Source organism: Muntiacus reevesi, chromosome 4, assembly GCF_963930625.1.
Source record: "Muntiacus reevesi chromosome 4, mMunRee1.1, whole genome shotgun sequence".
NCBI lineage: Eukaryota > Metazoa > Chordata > Mammalia > Artiodactyla > Cervidae > Muntiacus > Muntiacus reevesi.
Window position 1 is genome coordinate 41,100,687 of NC_089252.1, and position 20,113 is coordinate 41,120,799.

At 44.4% G+C, this 20,113-nt stretch overlaps 1 protein-coding gene across 1 annotated transcript; it reads left to right on the forward strand.

The window, feature by feature from the left end:
* Window positions 1-105: 105 nt before the first annotated feature.
* PSMG2 (proteasome assembly chaperone 2) lies at window positions 106-9,662 on the forward strand. Its single transcript, XM_065932609.1, has 7 exons — window positions 106-246; window positions 2,839-3,010; window positions 4,603-4,661; window positions 5,871-5,989; window positions 6,864-7,037; window positions 8,458-8,578; window positions 9,366-9,662. The coding sequence occupies exons 1-7, from the start codon at window positions 190-192 to the stop codon at window positions 9,456-9,458; spliced, it is 795 nt and encodes a 264-aa protein (XP_065788681.1). The 5' UTR covers window positions 106-189; the 3' UTR covers window positions 9,459-9,662.
* Window positions 9,663-20,113: the final 10,451 nt, after the last annotated feature.

Genomic DNA, 20,113 nt, shown 5'->3' on the forward strand with positions numbered 1-20,113 from the left:
GCGCCGTGCCCGCCCGCCGGTTCCCGCGCGCCGCCCCGGCCGCCACCCCCGCCCGCAGCCCCTCCCGCGCGCCGCCCCGGCAGGCAGTGTGACGGGCACCTAAGGACCCCGCGACCGGGGCCTCGAAGGACCCCAGGAGCCGTCCACCCGCACTTCCGGCCGCTGGCTCTTCCTGCCGCCGGCGAAATCATGTTCGTCCCCTCCGGGGACTCGGTCCCCGACCTCGCGGGGTGCACTCTCCTAATGGTGAGTCGGGGCAGGGGGCGGGCGTCAGAGCGGCCCCCGGACGCGCGCGAGTCTGCGGGGCCGGGTCCTGGTGGCTCAGAGCGGAAGGTGCGGGGACGTGACCTTGCGCTCCGCTGGTGCCGTGCGGGCCACTGGCTGTATCTTTCTTCCTGGAAAATCGTTTCTCAGCTAGCTCTGTACCGTGCTTAAGCTTGGGAGTGATTGTCTTTACTCAGGAAACTGCAGACGGGCTGGTAAAGACTTGCCGACAGCACGCGGTTCTATCGCGATTCATTCATTGTCTCAGTGAGCGTTATGCTGTTTCAGAGTGTAACAGTAAGACCAGGTTCTTGTCCTCAAGGAGTTCGCAGTCTAGTTGGGAACACACGCAAGTAAAGTTAGAACGTTGAAAAGGGTACAGAAAGACCCTGGGATTTATTGGGAAGGGGAGGGATACAAAGACCTGTTAAGAAAAGCTTTGTATGTGGAATAAAAAAAAAAAAAAAAAATATATATATATATATATATATATATATAGAACAGATTGGATGAAATAGGTGAAAGGGGTAAAAAGTACAAACTTCTAGTCAAAAATAAGTCCTGGAATGTAATTTGAAACGTAATGACTATAGTTAACATTGTGTTGTATGTTTGAAAGTTGTTAACAGGGTAGATCTTTAAAAGTTCAAATCACAAGAAAAAATAATTTTATGACCGAGTGGTGATGAATTTGAAGTAGACCTATTGACGTAATCATATTGCAATGTGTACAAATGTGGGAATCACAATGTTGTGCACCTGAAACTAACATATATGTCAACTATGTATCAATTTTTAAAAGGACGATGGTAATGGAAAAGACACTTATTGACAATTTTTATCATAACCCAAGAAATGTCAGTGGGGACTTCCCTCCTGGTCCAGTAACTAGTACTCTGCGCTTCCACTACAAGGGGCATGGGTTTGATCCCTTGTCAAGGCACTAAGGTCCTACTTGTGGTGCAGCTCAAAGCAAAAAAGAAGTGTCAGTGAATGATATAGTGTACTGAGGAAGAAAATTTGACTTCATATAAAAGTGTCTCCCTGAAAAATATTCGTTAATCACAAAAGGGAAAAAGTATTTTTGCAGGAGATACCTGGCAGAAAGAAAACATCATATAGAAAATAATGTCCACAGGTTACTAGCCAGTACCCTTGAGGGTGAAGAGGGAAGCCATATTGGATTGAAGAAATGGGAGGAGATGTGTATGTTTGTGCTTTTGTTCCTGAATTCAGAGATAAAGTTCCTGCTTGTGTCTTAGTGGACAGACTGTAAGGAATTTGGGCTCTGGAGGGACACTGAGAAGTGACAGCATGTGAAAAGGGAGTTTTTTAGAAGGAAAGATTTTAGAGGGTGTGAATATGCTGATGGGAAGAATCCAGTAGTGAGGAAGAAACGAATGATACCTGAGAGTGAGGGTCTAACCAAAGTAGCAGAATCTTCAAAAAAGGGAAAGGGAATTAAAGGAGGTAACCAGGGGATTGGTATGTGAGGACACAAAGTGGGAGGCTGCTCTGAGGGACCCATTGAGGCCAAAAATGAGCAATTGCTGGAAGAGTGCAGGGGAGGAGGTATAGTGAAGAGAAACTTTGGAGACAGGATCAATGAAAATTAGTCCTCTGCTGCTGTGGCTGCTGAGGGGAAGGGAAGCAGGTCCCTGGTTTAGGTAACTGGGTGAGTAATTGTTGCTGTTTTCTAAAGTGCAAAATAGGGAGCAGGTTGGGCAGATGCTTTGTTTTGTACCTGTTGGTTTTGACAAAACTGTGTGGAGATAGCCATTTGGCTGTGGAGTTCAGGTGAGTGTTTGGGGTGTAGGTAGAGATGTGGTAGTTGGCTGTTTGAAGTCATGGAGAGAGAGAGAGTGTGTGTGTGTGTGTGTGTGTGAGAGAGAGAGAGAGAGAGAGAGAAAGAGAGCGAGCGAGTGTATGTGTGTGTGTGTGCGCAGCATGAAAAGAAGCTCCCTCCAACCTTTAGGCACGAATGAAGCAAACGGAAAGAAGACCCAGGAACTTTGTTGTTCACACCTCACAGCCTCTGCACCTGCTTGCCCACTGCCTGACCTCATCATTTCCCAAGTCTTGGTGTGACTGTCTCCCTTACCTCTTTCAGGGCTGTAGTTACTGGTCACCTGAAGTGACTGTTTCCTTGACCACCCCTTTTGAACTTGCAGTCACCCACAAACAAATACACCCTTACTGACTTAAATGTTTTCTATAGTACTTACCACTATGTATTTTACTATCTATTTTGTTTGCCACAGCAAACCACCCCCTCACTAGATGGAAATTCCATAAGGGCAGGAACTCTGATCCATTTGTTTATTTTGCATCCTCAGTGCCCAGAACAGGGATTGACACATAGCAGGTATTCAGTAAGTATGCAGTCAGTATACTGCATACTTAGCTTCACTCTCCAGGTGGAGCTAATGAAAGGCTCAGAACCCAGGTGTGATGCACCTGGTGTCTAGTACCTGTGCTGTGACTGTTGTCTTCTGTCTAAACTCCTTAAAGTGCTGCTGATTTGGATAACTTAATGAACTTTTTTTTTTTTTTTTTTTTTTTTTACTGTTTCAGCCAGCAGTATCTGTTGGAAATGTTGGCCAGCTTGCAATAGATCTGATTATTTCCACACTGAATATGCATAAGATTGGTTACTTCTATACTGACTGTCTTGTGCCAATGGTTGGAAACAATCCATATGCAACTGCAGAAGAGAATTCAGCGGAGCTCAGTATAAATGCTGAAGGTGTGTTATATCCTTCCATGAGGCAGAGTTGTGTCAAGTCGCAGCCAGATTCTCCCTGGGTGTCCGTTGGCACCTGGAGTGGCTCTTTAGAATCCACAGTGGTGCCCTCCTCTCCTGCACACACTCTGGATTACAGCCCCCTTGAGAGATATGCCTGTATTTGTACCCTTGGATAGATTGATTTTTAACACGGGGTTCCCCCCTGTTATCCTCAGTTTTACTTTCTGTCCTCCTGGCACATGTAAGCATTGCTAACACTGGATTCAGGCCCGTGTGTTTAATGTGCAGCGTCCCATGCAGGCTGAAGTCATCTGTTACACAGTGGTAGCATTCACCATAATGCACACTGACCCGGCTCAGAGGGGCGAGTCACTTGACTGCAGGAGGCCTAGGCCCTTCCCACACCACCCATCTCCACAGTTCCCTGCTAGGCTGTCAGTTGGGGTTAGTCAGGGCTCACCGGAAAAGGCAATGGCACCCCACTCCAGTACTCTTGCCTGGAAAATTCCATAGACAGAGGAGCCTGGTGGGCTGCAGTCCATGGGGTCACTGAGAGTCGGACACGAGTCGGACACGACTGAGCGGCTTCACTTTCACTTTTCACTTGCATGCATTGGAGAAGGAAATTGCAACCCACTCCAGTGTTCTTACCTCGAGAATCCCAGGGACGGGGGAGCCTGGTGGGCTGCTGTCTGTGGGATCGCACAGAGTCGGACACGACTGAAGCGACTTAGCAGCAGCAGCAGCAGCAGGGCTCACAGTGTACAGACCAACCACGGTGTTCCTCTGGCCTCTGTATTTTCTGAAACTGGATTTAGGATTAAAGGCTTGATTATTTAGAAGCTAAATATTTTTGACCAGAATACGTGAAAGGTGATGTTACATCACATGAGAAAGGCGCTGGGAGACAGGATCTTACCAACAAACAAGATGTGTGTGAAACTCTGGTGGAGGGCAGGAGTGCTGCTCTGCTGCAGAAGTGAGGTGTCATGGACATCAACTCAGCCTGCCCACTTCCCTGGTTCCTGCGCTTCCAGCTCCAGCCCACTTTGTCCCAGACATGCCTGGTGGTCAGCACCCTTGCTGATGGAACAGTATCAGAAAGCAAACCTGGTCTTGAAAATGGGGTCATTTGTTATCAGGGGAATCCTCTAGGTTTACAATCAAAGAAGAGAAATAGTTTTTAATAATTTTCTTATAGTTAAATTTCAGCAATGAATCTATTCCATAGAATAAAGCCCATGGGTGAATTCTGAGGTACTTTTAAAGTGTTTTAGCTAAATGATGTAGTGCATATGTTCTGTGTTTTAATTGGCAAAAATCTTTTGGGACTTCCCTGGTGGTCCAGTGGTTAAAAATCCACCTTCCAATTCAGGGAGCACAGATTTCAATCCCTGTTTGGGGAGCTTAAGATCCCACATGCAGTGGGGCAATTAGGCAGTGTGTTGCAACTAAGACCAGATGCAGCCAAATAAATATATTTTTAAAACATTTAGATACAGAATTTTTCTTAGTTCAGTTTTGTTATTAATTTCTCATGTATGACTCCTTAATTTTAACTATCATGTGATTTCATTCTCTTATACTTGCAGTGTATGCATTGCCTTCAAAGAAACTAGTGGCTCTTCAGTTAAGATCCATTTTTATTAAGGTTAGTATATTGCCTTTGTCTTAGTTTATTAAAGTACAGTATAATGAAAAAATACTGACTCATTATTAAGATTCAAAAATCATTTTCTTTCTTTATACAGTTAAGCAGTCTGAGTTTATAGAGAAATACTCATAAAATTTCAGAGTTGTCACTATTATTTCCTGAATATATTGGGACATATAGTTTGGGTCCTATATATTCCTGATTCAGGTGCCATGGGTGAAAAAATTTAAGCATATGAATATTAACAGGTTTATTCTATCTGCATTACATTTCAAACCCGTGGCATCTGCATAAAAATTATATATATCTGAATATACACTCTTGAATCCAGCTTCTCTCCCCTTCCGCTGTCACCACTCTGGTCCAGCCCCTGTCCTCTCTCATGCCCCTAATTCTGCTTCTGCACCACCCACCCCACAGGCTGTTCCACCCCAGGTCCTGGAAACCTCAGTCAGATCCTCTAGTAGCTTCCTGTCTCCAAGCAAGTTCATAGCCCTCACCACTGTCTGGTAGGAATGTGTCCACACTGACCTGGCAGCCACTAGACACCTGGAGCTATTTAAATTTTGTTTCATCCATTAAAAGTAGAGTGAAAGGTCAACATCCCAGGTCAATCACCTGTTCACCTCTTGCCATACCTGATTGATCCTCTGTGTGCAGGTGCACACAGTTTCCTTCTGCCAAACAGTCCAAAGCAGGCTGTTTCCAGCATCACGTAGCACATGTCTTACAGGAAGGAGAGTCTCCTTCACAACTACAGCACACCACACACCTAGGAGATCAGCATTAGAGAATACTCAGATTTCCCCAGCTGCTCCCCACACACCCATCAGTTCTGGATCCAGGCAAGGTTCGAATATTGCCTCAGCTGTCAGACCTTTTTAGCTGGTGTTCAGCATGGAGCTGACTTCCTCCTATGATTCACAGCACCAGCTGTGCTGAGGGACCCAGACAGGCATTTCGCCTTCTGGCTTACCTAACTGTTGCCCCCATCAGATTTGGGGCAGAAATTTATAGTTATTGTTCCTTATCTTTCACCTTCAGTGTAAGGACAATAAGTGGATCTCAAACTAACTATAAGTTTAGCATACATAAACTGTTAATAGTATCATCACAAAGACTGATGAAATACTATGTAGACTACTCTTGTTACAATCTGAGATCTAACTTTGTATTTTCATTGTACTCTTTCCATGGTATACAAAGTATAAATCAAAGTCATTCTGTGAAAAACTGCTTTCCTGGGTGAAATGCAGCGGCTGTGCCAAAGTGGTGGTTCTTTCTAGCAGCCACTCGTATCACCGTAATGACCTCCAGCTGCGCAGGTAGGTCTGTGTCTCTGGACAAGTATTTTTGTTAAGATGTGTACAGTTATTAGGATGATTTCTTTACTAAAAGGTTAAAACAAAATTTTAACGGCATCCTTTCCTTTTCTCCCTGGAATTTAGAAAGAAGGAGGTGAAGATTGTAGGGAGATAGGGGGAGTGGCGTTGGGGGCCTTTGGTGTTCCCAGGGCTGCAGCACGGGGGTCTGGGGTAGCAGTGGGGTGCTTCTGGGGCTGCACTCCGCTGTGTGTGTCATGAGCCCACGGCACCTCAGCGCTCAGCTGATGGAGAGAAAGGAGAAGGGGTGCCTGAAGTTTATCAGTTGACTGTCTTTCGAAGACTGGATCAGTGTTTCTGTTTATTTCCATGTATTTAACCACTTGTATTTGCAGAACTCCAGCTGCCTTTAAGTACACTTTCCAGGCATGTCAGATTGAATTCTTAATAGAAGATAAAGTATTCAAGAGTTAGAAATCCATACTATTTATTGCATTGTCATTTGCACACCTGTAAAATCATGATGAAGAAATATCAGCGAAGAGTAACCTCTCAAAACGAGTTAGTTTCTGAGACTGTCACAATAGACACCATTTCTGAGGCCCTTGTAAGAGGCCTCGCCGGGGCGTGGCAATGGGGTCTTCATGCTGGCCTTGCCTTCGGTTGTTTTCCTGTCCCCAACACAGTCTCCTAAGTATGTGAATAGCAAGTCAGAGCAATCACTTTACATTACTCTTCCATAAATTGTCAGAACTTGTATTTTGCCTTGTGCAACAAAATATATGGAAAACAAGATAATTTTTGCTGAAAGAGCTCTTATTTGTCTTAATGTTCATATTGTGAGTGTTTAGTTAATGATATGATTGTTTCTTTCCAGTACCCCCTTCAGGTACCTTCTTACACCTTCCATGCAAAAAAGTGTTCAGAATAAAATACAGAGCCTCAACTGGGAAGAAATGGAAAAAACCCCATGCATTCCTGAAATAGACGATTCTGAGTTTTGTGTCCGTGTCCCTGGAGGAGGGATCACAAAGATGCTCTATGACGAAGGGTGAGCGTGTCTGCCTGTGTCTTTGTCCCTGAGGGTGAATGTGTCTGCCTGTGTCTTTGCTCCCCACATGATTTGAAAATGAAAGCAGGATACCTGGGAGTGTTTGGATTACTTGCTGAAACTCTGAAAATGCCCTCATTAAATAGGTGCTGAATTACTTTCAAGGGAAAGACTGAAATGTGGTTATAGAATTCGTTCCTGAGAAGCCATATTTAATGCTTTATTGTGTGTAGCATGTTAGGGGTCCTAACACTTATTCTCTGCAACCTCTATAGTCAGTTCTTTGTGTGGTGGTGGTGGTAAGATATACATAGTATTAAATAAACCATTTTTAAGTGTACAGTTAAGTGGCATTCACTACATTCACTGTGTTGTGTACCCATCAGCACCGTCCACCTTCAGGATTTTGCCATCATTCTAAATAGATCTGCACTCATTAAGTAATAACTCCTTTCTTATACCTGAAAGTGTATCTCTTATTAGAACCATCATTTCCTCCAATGTTTCTTTTTGCCTAGTCTGTCTCCCATCTTTCCTGTCTGGCTTACACCTATAGTATATTATTTCACCTCCTCTCACACCACAGCCCCGAAGCCCTGGCTACCTAGTCACTCCCACCTGCTCTGCAGACCACCAGCTTTGAACTGTTGTCTTGCTCTGTTCAGGCCACGTCATCTATGCCTACACTGCTGTCAGGTCATAGACTGCGGAGCTGAAACAACAGGAATGTGTTTGCTCACAGTTCAGGGGGCTGAACCGAGTTCAGGAGCTGACACGGCTGGAGAGGAGGCGGCAGAGAACCAGAGGGGTGGCAACCGCGGAAGAGGTTTCTCTCAGCACTTTCTCTAGTGCCACTAGAGAGGCTGCCTGAGCCTCCCAGCCCTGAGTGCACAAGTGCAGGGTGAAACCACGAGGCCAGAGAGCAGTCCCTGGGCAGCTTTATGACTCTATTCACAAAGTTAGTGGCACTAAATTAAGTGCTGAGAGAAACACACTCCTCATGGAACGTTTGGAAAATGTAGAACTGTCCAAACAATATTTAAAATACTCAGCTCTGTCGCCCAGAAGTAACTACCATGACTAATTTTTTGGTCTGCTTTCTTCCCTTTGTCTTTAAAATATAGTTGAAGTAAATACTTGCATCTGCAGGATACTGCAGCTGTAGAGTTTATGCTGTTTAAAGACGTCTATCACAAAACTGACGTTCTTTTGGTTTTCTCACACAAATCTTGCTGTGAGGCAGGAAGGTGCATGTGCCCAGGGAAAGTGTTACATGGCTCCTAGTTCTGTCCCCACATGTAGAAGGTGTGGCATCCCCTCGAATACGATCTGGTTGATCATCTCTGTATGAACACGGGCACAGTGGAACTGCCATCGGGAAGCAGGAAGAATACCTGATTGTTCTTTTCACTTGTTGCAGCTGTTCTAAAGAAATCCCAATTGCGATTCTGCTGAAGTTCGTTTCAGAGGGAGACAATATCCCAGATGCTCTGGGTCTGGTTGAATATCTTAATGAATGGCTTCAGATAATCAAACCCCATGTAAGTTTTACTAAAGCTTAAGCCTGATTGCTCTGGTTAGGTATTCATAAACTTGCATTTTTACATACTATGTAAGTAGACCACATAAATGAAATTTTTTATTAAATATAGACATCTTTGTATAAAATTTAGGTTGAACTTTTGAAAAGAAAGCAGCTAACCATTAAGACTGATTTTTTTAAAAAATGAAAATGTTAAGTACTTCATTGTATTCATCCTTAGTGTTGCATTAATTATAGCAACTTGTTTATAAAGATAAACAAGTCCTCTTCGAAATTCAGGATTTTTCTTTCTTTTTTAAGTAAAACGTACAGCTAGGGAGCAACACTGTAGCTATTGGACATGCATTATAATTTTAAAATACATTCTCTATCACAAAATAAGAGCATTACACAAGGGAAATCAGCCTTTAGGCATAACAGAAGTAAACAAAGACTGCTTTATATAGCAGGTGACTGTCTTTTTAATTCATGCCTTTTCACTGAACAAACTGATGCAAATCATGCAACACTGATTTTTTTTTTCGTAACCCCTATTTCTTTTGAACTTGATTTTGCTCTGTGGACTCCATTCACACCCATTCTGGCATATCTTTATGATTTGGAATTTGAGGGAATTATCTTCAGCTGATATAAAGACAGACATTTATGACTTTGTTTTTTTCCTTACAATAAAAGCTAGAAGTGTCAAAACCAAAAGGAACAAACGAGAGAGTTTTGTAGTGTGTGTTAAAGGGAGAGGGAGAAGTAAAGCTGAAGGACTCAGATACTCTGTTCTTCACTTGCAGTGTGAGGACCCCACAGCATCTTCCCTGCCCTGGAAAATGCCAAGTTCCTGGAGGTTACTCTTTGGCAGTGGTCTTCCCCCTGCGCTCTTCTGATCTGTTTCAATTTTATACCTTACTTCCCAAGACACACTACCAGCACAACTGGTAAACAACTATATAAAAAGAATGTATTAGGAAATCTTTACTTTCCACAGAAAAATCTCCAGGAAAAATGGATTAACACAAGGTTGTTTTTACCATGTTTTCCATCATCTACAACAAATGTAAATTTTGTGCAATAAATTGTTTTCTAAGTAATTTTGTCTGAAATGTGTTCTTTTATGTATTTTTTTTTACTCAGACTTCTATATTAGTTTCCTATGTCTGCTGTAACAAATTACCATAAACTGGGTAACTTAAGACAAAATAAGTCTATTATCTTAAAATTGTGGATGTCAGAAGTTCAGGTCTCCCTGGGCCAGTAACAGTGCTGGCAGTGCTGTGTTTCCTCTGGAGGGTCTTGGAGAGAATAATTTCCAACCCCTTTCCAGCTCCTAGAAGTTTCCGTGTTCTTTGGCTCATGGCTTCTTCTCCCATCCAGAATAATTGCCCCCATCTCAAAGAATTTTAGTATGAAAGAAAAGGTTTTCATTTTTGCATGCCTAATACATATCAGTCCCTTTTTACCTGCTATTTTGTCACATTACCTCCATGTCTTGGCTTTCTAATCTGTAAAACAAGGGCTTATGATGTTAAGGGGCACACCCTACTCAGTCGTGTCTGACTCCTTTGCAACCCCATGTACTGTATAGCCTGCCAGTTTCCTCTGTCCATGGATTTTCCAGGCAAGAATACCGCAGTGAGTTGCCATTTCCTGCCACCCAGGGGATCTTCCAACCCAGGGATCAAACTCAAGTCTCCGAGGTTACTGCATTGCAGGCGGATTCTTTACCGCTGAGCCACCAGGAAAGCCCCACCCTACTCCACAGCATTCAGTAAATGATTTATTTCTGATAAGTTACTCTGGGCTCTACAATCTGATATGTTCCCTTTTTGGAAACTACTATAGGTTAGGGTAGGGAAAGGATATTCCACACAAATGATAACTGAAAGACAGCAGGGTGGCTACACTAATATCAGACAAAACTTGTCTGTTTTAGACAAGTCAAAAACTCAACTAGAGAAAAGGACATTTTATAAGATAAAAGTTTCAATATACAAGGAAGATATAACAATTATTAATATATAGGCTCCTAGCATCAGAGCACCCAAATATACAAAGCAAACATTGGCAAAACTGAAGAGAGAAATAGACCATGACACATTCAATAACCCATTTTCAGTAATGGGTAGAACAACCAGATACAAGACCGGTAAGGAAACAGGACTTGAAAACACTAGACCGATTGGACCTAACACATGCAGAACACTCCACACAACAGAACAGAACACATGTTCTCAAGTGTACATGGAATGTTCTCCATGATAGATCACATGTTAGGCCACAAAAAAGAAAGCTAACAAACCACACTGAAATCATACCAAGTATCTTTTCTGACTAATATGGAATGAAACTCCAATACTTTGGCCACCTGATGCAAAGTGATGAATACACTTTCACTGTAAAACATTTGAACAGGATTTCCCTGGAGGAACAGTGAATAAGAATCCACCTGCCAAAACAAAGGACAAGGGTTCAATCCCTACTCCAGGAAGATTCCACATAGAATGGAGCAACTAGGCCCCTGTGCCACAACTATTGAGCCTGCACACCCAAGAGTCCACACACTTCAACTACTGAAGCCCCTTTGCCTATAACCTGTGCTCTGCTAGAGAAGCCGTGCACCACAGCAAAGAGACGCCCCTGCTGGCTGAAACTAGGGAAAGCCCACGTACAGCAACGAAAACCCAATGCAACCAAAAAATTGAAACAACACAAATGTGTGAAGTACTCTGTCAGCTTCTTCCTGCCATGCCCACCCGACACTGCCCCGCAGAGACCATCGTTTCCACCTTGTCGCACCCCCTTAGACCTTCCTGTGCAATCCTGTGATGCAAGAATTCAGCGTGTCCAGCTTTCTATTAAAACATCCAGTAGAGGGAACTGTTTCTCTTTTAATATGTAAGTTATATTACTTTTTCTTTGCAAAAATCAATGTATGTTTAAGAAAAAATCTGTCTAGGATGTCATTTATACAATGCAGAATGTATAAGAATTTATAAACATTTATTTCTACTGACTAGTTTCTAACTGAATTAAAATTTTAAATCTTATTTTCTCCCTTCAACTTTCTTGTTGGTTTGCTTGTTTCATTTTCTTTGACCTTGAAATTATGTCGTTTTTAAAGGCTACTGCTATTGAGTACACTTATGGGAAAAAAACCCTTACTGTTGGTTAAAAAAAAATTATGTTTTTTTTTTTTGAGAGGAAGATAAATCATATAAAACAATACAAGAAGTGAAGATAAAACATATATTTCATCTGGCAGTAATTCCATTTAAACTTATAAATAGATTAGTATTATTGAATAGAGACTATTTACTTTTAGATACTCTGAAAATACTTTTTTTTTCCCAAGATGGCAAATTCTATATATGAGTATTTCAACCATATTTTATGTGAGTGGCATACACATTTTAATTTCACAGCCGTTCTCAATGAAGAGCTGACTGGATGTGCCAACTTGGTCAGCCCACTATGCTGATGCAGGGTTTCTATGCTCATGATTGTGGTCGATCTGCACAATAACTAAGAGGTTAAGAGAAAAAAAAGGGGGGGGGGGCTACAAAACACTATCAGAGTCTCAATTTGGGGGCTGGAAAAATGTGGGGCAGCCAAAATGTTAGTAGCAGGTATATTTGGGTGATTTTTTACTTTATTTAGTTGTTTCAACTATAAAAAGTCTAAGTTTTCTACAGTTAACATAAACTCATTTTGAAATGGGCTTCCCAGATGACAACTGCAAGGTAAAGAATTCACCTGTCATGCAGGAGACGCAAGGATGGGGGGACACGTGCACCCATGGCTGATTCATGTCGATGTATGGCAAAAGCCATCACAATATTATAAAGTAATTATCCTCCAATTAAAATAAACTTTAAAAAAGAGAGAGAGAGAGAGAAAGAGAGACTTGTGTTTGGTCCCTGGGTCGGGAAGATCTCCTGGAGGAGGAAATGGCAACTCACTCCAGTATTCTTGCCTGGAAAATCCCATGGACAGAGGAGCCTGGCAGGCTACAGTCCAGGGGGTCCCAAAGAGTCGGACACCACTGGGCAATAAGCACAGCACAGCCCAATAACAATTTAGGGGACAGTTCTGGACTTGATGTCGCAGCTCAGGAAAAAGTTGTAACATAATCACAAATTTTCTTACTACCTTTGGTAAAATGAACACCTACTACAAGCCAGGCACAGTTTCAGCACTGCAGATCCCTGCCCTGTTGGGAGCTAACATTCTGGACGAACAGGAAGCACAGTAAAAAGGTACTCAGTACGTCTGGCAAGGAAGGGGGGCACAACGGGAAAAGGAGGTTGGTCGGGGTGCAGTCACCAGTCAGCTCGCTGTTCACAACCCCAACCCTGCTCTCAGGCTAAACATCTCAGGTGCCTCCCTAAGTGCGTCCCCAGGCCCCTGTCTGCTCCCAGCCCACCCCCCACCTCTGCCAGATGGTCGAAGTCCATGCAGACCTGGCCCTCACTGACTTCCTACCACACCCAGACACAGAGCCAGGCCCACACTGTCTGACTTAAGGGTACACCCACCACTCAGAGCTTCCCAAAGGCTCTGAGCACTGTGTTGTGGTCCCTGGTGTTTGCTGACCACTGCCCACATTCAGGCCCTGAACTGAGGGTCTCGCTGTGATACTGCTGAACCACCTACAGGGTGGGCATCACCTCAGGACTTAACTCTGCTGCTTTCTGGGTGTGTGACAGGCCCCAGAATAGCACCTGCTATTGAATGAATGAAGCATAAAACACCAGGGAAAGACATGCACACAACTGAACAGTCCCAGACCTTGACTCTGCTCTTAGAGGAGTGAACAGAAGGATGGAGACGGTCCTGTCATTCTCTCAGCCAAATACTGGCTTTCAACTGTTCATAAAACCGGTTTGACATTAAGACAGCGTATTTTCCAGCCACTCATACTTTCTATTATTTCTCCCTGGAACTACACTGTGAAGGATTTTTGGTTGCTTGCTTATAAAACTAAATCACGGCATGTCTGGGAGATAAGTAATTAGAATCCCATTCAGTCATCTCTCTGCCGCGGCTGTCACATCCAGCTGATTCTGGGAACTGTGCCCGGCGGCAGCCAAGGCCACACAGCATATCAGAATGTGGTCAGGACTACTCAAAACTGAGAAGCGCCTTTTCAAGAGACAGGAAACATCAGCAGGCCTTTAAGGACACTTCCTCCTAGAACTGCTTTTTGCTGACCGCGTCCTTGAAGGACACAGAGGACAGCCATTGCAAAAGGTGTGTGGCAGAGTCCGCACCTGTTCTGGGCCCGGACCGACCCAAGGACAACCTAGCGATGACTGCACCTGTTGGAAATTGTTCTGGACTTGAACCCAAGCGAATATAATTAAAGAGCCAATTGATGAGGTTTAAAAAAGGTTAAAACCGACCATTTGAAAGCTCCGAGGAGTCAAGTGGACAAAGAATCTTGTCAACCGCCGCGGTCCCGAGAGGACAGACCAGGAACCAGGTAAAGGGGGACGTAAGACCCTCGGCAGGACTTACAGGCGAAGACCGTGGCGGCCTCGGAGGCTCCGTCTCCACGCCGGCATATGTCTTCCTCCTCCCCGGACCTCTGTGTCCATCACCTGCTGACCCCGACCTGCTGTCGCCTTCTCCAGGGGTGCTGGCAGCGGATTTCGGGGTAAATGTGAAGCTCTGGGGGATCCGGAGGCGTTGCTTTTCACGCCACCAGCTGCAGGTCGAGCCCTGTCTGGCTGCGCCCAAGAGCGTCTCCTGGTCCAGCCTCCACTCCAGGCACCCTGGGCCGGCCTCAGGCCATGGCCTTCCTCCCTGAGCTCTTCCGGGGGCCCCCCTCCTCCTGCAGGGAGATGGATCTGCGGAGGCGAGAAGGGCTGCCTGGCCTCGGGCCGGTGGGCCTGGGGGCCGAGAGCCTTCAGTCACCAGTGACGACCAACACAGCGCGGCACCCCCACCCCGCCATCTCTTGTGTTCGGTCCACGTGAAGGATGCCTGGTGTCATCCACGAACAAGCTGGGGGAGGAAAATGTGCAGAGAGCGGTTGCCAGGCTGCACCCACTTGCCTCGTGCCCTAAGAGGCAGGAAAGCCAGTGTGCATGCACAGGGAAGGGGCTCTTCCGCGCCAGGAAGGGAATTCCAGGAGAGTGACCGACCCCCCCCCGCCCCCACCCCGGACTCGACAGCGACCCCGTGTGGTGGACTGCATTTCGGCTCTGGATTGTGAGTGCGTGACCGCGGAGAAGAGCTCAGAATGACTTCAGAAATAAAAGAAAACTTTGAGTCAGTAATGGTAACAGGGTGATAAGGGTGAAAGAGGAGAGTGAAAAAGCTGGCTTAAAACTCAACATTCAGAAAGCTAAGATCATGACATCCGGTCCCACCTCTTCATAGCAAATAGACCCGGAAAAAGCGGACATAGCAGCAGATTTTAATTTCTTGGGCTCTAAAATCACTGTGGACAGTGACTGCAGCCATGAAATTAAAAGAGCTTGCTCCTTGGAAGGAAAGCAATGACGAACCTACACAAAGTATTAAAAAGCAGAGACATCACTTGGCCAACAAAGGTCCGTCTAGTCACAGCTATGGTTTCTCCAGTAGTCAGGTTATGGGTGTGAGAGTTGGACCATAAAGAAGGTTGAGCACCAAAGAATTGATGCTTTCAAATTATGGTGCTGGATAAGACTCTTGAGAGTCCCTTGGATAGCAAGATCAAACTAGTCAATCCTAAAGGAAATCAACCGTGAATATTCATTGAAAGGACTGATGCTGAAGCTGAAGTTCCAACACTTTGGCCTCCTCATGCAAAGAGCCGACTTATTGGAAAAGACACTGATGCTGGGAAAGACTGAGGGCAGGAGAAGGGGACGACAGAGATGGTTGGATTGCAACACTAACTCAATGGACATGAGTTTGAGCAAAGTCAGGGAGATGGTGAAGGACAGGGAAGCCTGGTGTGCTGCAGTCCATGGAGTTGCAAAGTGTCGGACACAACTTAGCAACTGAACAAGAGTCCCCATACACCCCACACCGTTTCTCTAATAACACATTAGAATAGTAGATACATTTGTCACAATTAATGAACCAATATTAAAATATTCTTATTACTTAAAGTTCACACTGTTCATTTTCCTTTATTTTCACCCAATGTCCTTTTTCTGTTCCAGGATCTCATCAGGACATACTATTTTTAGTCACCAGGAGTCCTTGGGCTCCTCAGGCCTGTGACAATTTCTCAGACGTTTTTGATGACTTCACAGTTTTGAGGAGGGTGGGTTTGGTATACCCTCGGCTGGGATTTGTCTTGATATTTTCCTCTTGAGCAGACTGGCCTTATGTGTTCTGGGATGAGGACCACAGAAGTAAAGTCTTCTCACCATATGATGCCAAGAGTGCATACCACCGACACAGCTTATCACTGCTGACACTGACCTTGACCATCCGACTGATGCCTAGTGCATTTTTTATTACAATATAAGTAACACACTGTTTAGATAACCGACTTCCCAGATGGCAGTTGTGGTAAAGAACCCTCCTACCAATGCAGGAGACATGAGAGACACAGGTTCAATCCCTGGCTTGGGAAGATCTCTGTAGATAGGCATGGCAACCCACTCCAATATTCTTCCCTGGAGAATCCCATGGACAGAGCAGCCTGGTGGGCTATAGTCCATGGGGTTGCAAGGAGTTGGACACAACTTAGGCAACTTAGCACACATGCATGCATGTAAAGGAACACTGAAATCAGTAACTATTTAAGAGCTGAGCATCTTAGCTGCAACCTCTTAATCACCCCTTTTAATGGCTCTCTGAAGCATAGGTACTATTCCTCCTATTTCAGAGATGAATAAAAAGGAAGAACTTTTCCACAACACACACACACATAATTGTGCTAAAAATATTTAAAACTGACAATTTTCATCTGCTTGGTTCTGTGACATTAAGCACAATTCATGCTGTCATGCAACTACCACCATCTCCAAAACTTTTCATCTTCCCAATACTGTACATGCTTTACCCTTGATGAACATCATCCGTCTTTCAGTGACTCAAATGGTTCCACTTTGTCAGGCCCACCTTGAACATTCCTGCAGCCAAATGTGACCAGCTTTTTCCTCTGGGTAGAGAGTAGTTAATATTGGCGCTTCCAACTTGTCTTCATCTTTACTTTTTTTGGTAGCTTTACTGAGATATACTTGACAAAATTGTAAGATATTAAAGTGTACACTGTGACTATCTGTATGTATTGGATCCCCGGTAGTACTAAAGGCAAAGTATCTGCCCGCCAATGCAGGAGACAGAAGGGATGTGGGTTCAATCCCTGGGTTGGCAAGATCCCCTGGAGGAGGTAATGGCAACCCCCTCCCTTATTCTTGCCTAGACAACTTCATGGACTGGGGAGCCTGACAGGCTACAGTCCATGGGGTTGAAAAAGAATTGGACACGACTGAGGAACTGAGCACAGTTTGTGTACACTGTGATTATCTGATATGTGTGTGTGCTGAAGTCTTTACTTCCTATTGCTCTGAAGTGAGTGCATGCTGGATGCCAACCCCAAGGCTGGGTTCGGCTGCCCGCTGTGACATGGTGCCACCACTCCGCTCTGAGACAGAGAACACATTTCCCAGGACCTTCTTCCCTGGGGAATTCTGGTTTAGAGGCTGCAAAAGAGAAACACACACCAAGCTCTGTTGTCTCAGCTTCCTTCCTGGGCACCAGACGGTCAGAAGTCCTGGGATGGGGTGGGGGCAAGCCATCAACTGCCCACGTCCTCGGCCACATGCTGTCATGTCTCCTTGGTTTCCTGACTCTCTGCCCACGTTCCATACGGTGGAGGGGTTTTCGTGTCCATGCCATTTGTGGGATGCTACAGCGTGTCAGATGGGCTGAGAATATTGGGAAAAGTCCCATCCAAAGAGCTACCAGTTATATTACATTCTTGATTTAATGAAGATAAATGTTTATCACAAGCAGGTGACCACACAAGACAGTGGTTGATAAAACTTATTTCAGAGCAGCTTCCCTGGGCCTCCAGACATCTCAGAGGGATGGAGACCATGGGGTGGGGTCTCACCAGACCTGGGAAGTTTGACCCTTGCCTTGGCTCTGCCCTTTCCAAACTGTGGCCTGCATGGACAGTCTGTGAGAATATATGCTGGGAAGCAACACCCTGCAGTTTAACCCAACACCTTCAAATGTTGGACTCTGTGTGTCTCAGAGCCAAACTTCTGGTAAGGCCACATCCTTATCCAAAGAGTACAGCAGAGCAAGGACCCCAAGTTGCTGTACGATATCTCTGCTTTCCCAAAGCCGTTTCTTCACATCTAAGCAGGTCCCTGTTCATTTCCGCCATAGTGCTCACCACTAGTCTTAACTGCATGCTTATTTCCTTACTTACATGTGTATTGTTGACCTTCCCACAAGACTGCAGTAGACCAAACCAGGTCTCCCTGTCACTGAACATGGATAGTACAGCACCTGGCACGTAAGTGTTCAATAGACATTCACCTAACAGATGAATGAGTAAAGGAGATTCCACTAATTCCAAATGTTCTGACACAGTTGCAGCCTTGGTGCCCATGAAGGAAGACAGGGAGTCACACCTAAAGCACAAGCAACAAGATAAAAAACAAACAAGTGAAAAAAAAAAAAAAAAAAAAAAAACAGGTGGGACATCAAACTAAAAAACTTCTGCATAGTCAAAAAAAAAAAAAAAAATCATCAACAAAGGAAGATGACCTACTGAACGGGAGAATATATTTGTAAGTCACGTACCTGATAAAGGGCTGGTCTCCAAAATATACAATGAACTCCTACAAGGCAGCAGCAAAAGAACAAACCCAGTGAAAGGGTAAAGGACTTAACTTAAACAGACATTTCTCTAAAGGGGACATACAGATGGCCAACAGGTATACGAAGTAATGTTCAACATCACTAATCATCAGGGAAATGCAAACCTGAAGCCATAATGTAGTATCACCAATACCTGTCAGGATGTTATAAAAAAAAAAAACCAAAAGACAAGTGATGGTGAGGATGAGGTAAATTGGAGCCCTCATGTACTGCTGGTTGGAATGCAAAATGGTACAGCTACAACAGAGAACAGCACAGAGGTTCCTCAAGAAATTAAAAATATGACCACAACACAATGCAGCAATCCAACTTCTGGGTATCAATCCAAAAGAACTGAAATCAGGATCTTATAGACACATGAGCACTCCCATGTTCACTGGAGCACTTTTTGTGACACCCGATATATAGCGACAACCACTGACAGATGAATGGATTAAAAAAGTGTGGTCCATGCATACAATGAAGCAAATACTGCTCAGCCTTAAAAAACATAAATGACCCTTGAGAGAATTATGCTAAGTGAAACAACCTAGTCACAGAAAGCCAAATAGTAGATTTTCCTCCTACATAAAAGTATCTAAAATAGTCTAATCATAGAGTCAAACAGTGGAATGGTGGTTGCCAGGGACTGGTGGTCAAAAGGGATGGGGAAATTAATATCAATAGGTCTGAAGTTCCAGGAGGAGGAGGAGTCAGGCAAGAGGACTGAGAAAACCCAGAGAGAAGTCCTACTGACTCTAAGGAGAAACTTCAAAGGAGGTGATTCTGCCCTCAAGAAGTCAAACAAGAGAAGAAACAAATAGACACTACTGTGTTTGGTAGAGCATGAGCGAAGATGACCTCTATGAGACATTTTTGGAGAGATACCAGAGAAAGCCACGTACTGCTTGGGGAAGAGTATGGGCAAGTCAGAAACAGAGGCGCCGAGTGCAGAGAATGTGTTCAAGATCTGTTGACACACTGAAGGAACACCTCGATGCACTTAATGGTCTAACAAACTTCCCATGTATTCTTCAGGAAAGATTTAGTAGGGATCGGTAATGTCTGCTTACTCCTAAAATAGACCCAAACTCGCTGGACAACAAGGCAAAAAGGAAAAGGGAAAGTCATTAAATTTGTGAAAGATGATACCAATTATTCAATGAACTGTGTTACAAAACTTCCACAGTGGCCAGAAACAATAGTGAGTTGTCACACATTAAGGTGATGCTCACCTGATGCAGAAGCGGGAACCTCACCAGGAGCCTGACAACGAGTAGATTCTGAGTTCAAACCCACCAGACAGATGGGAGATCAGATGGTCAGAAGGCCAGAAACCCCTGGGGAAGGATCCTTTGGTCTCCTTACCACAGGATGTGTTGGGGAAAGCATAGCCTTCAACATGAGACCAACAGTGTGATTCAGAAACTGCACTGAAGTGCTACACTTACTGAACACTGATTTAATACCATCATCCATATTAATGCTTTTCCAATTAACAAAAGGGATATTGTTGCATCACCTAACCTATATTGATAGGCTGTGTGTGTTAGTCACTGAGTCGTGCCCGACTCTTCAGCAACCCCATGGACTGAAGCCCGCCAGGCTCATCTGCCAACTGAATTTTCCTAACAAAAATACTGGAGTGTGTTGCCATTCCCTTCTCCAGGCCATCTTCCTAACCCAGGAATCAAACCCTGGTCTCCTGCACTGGCAGGCA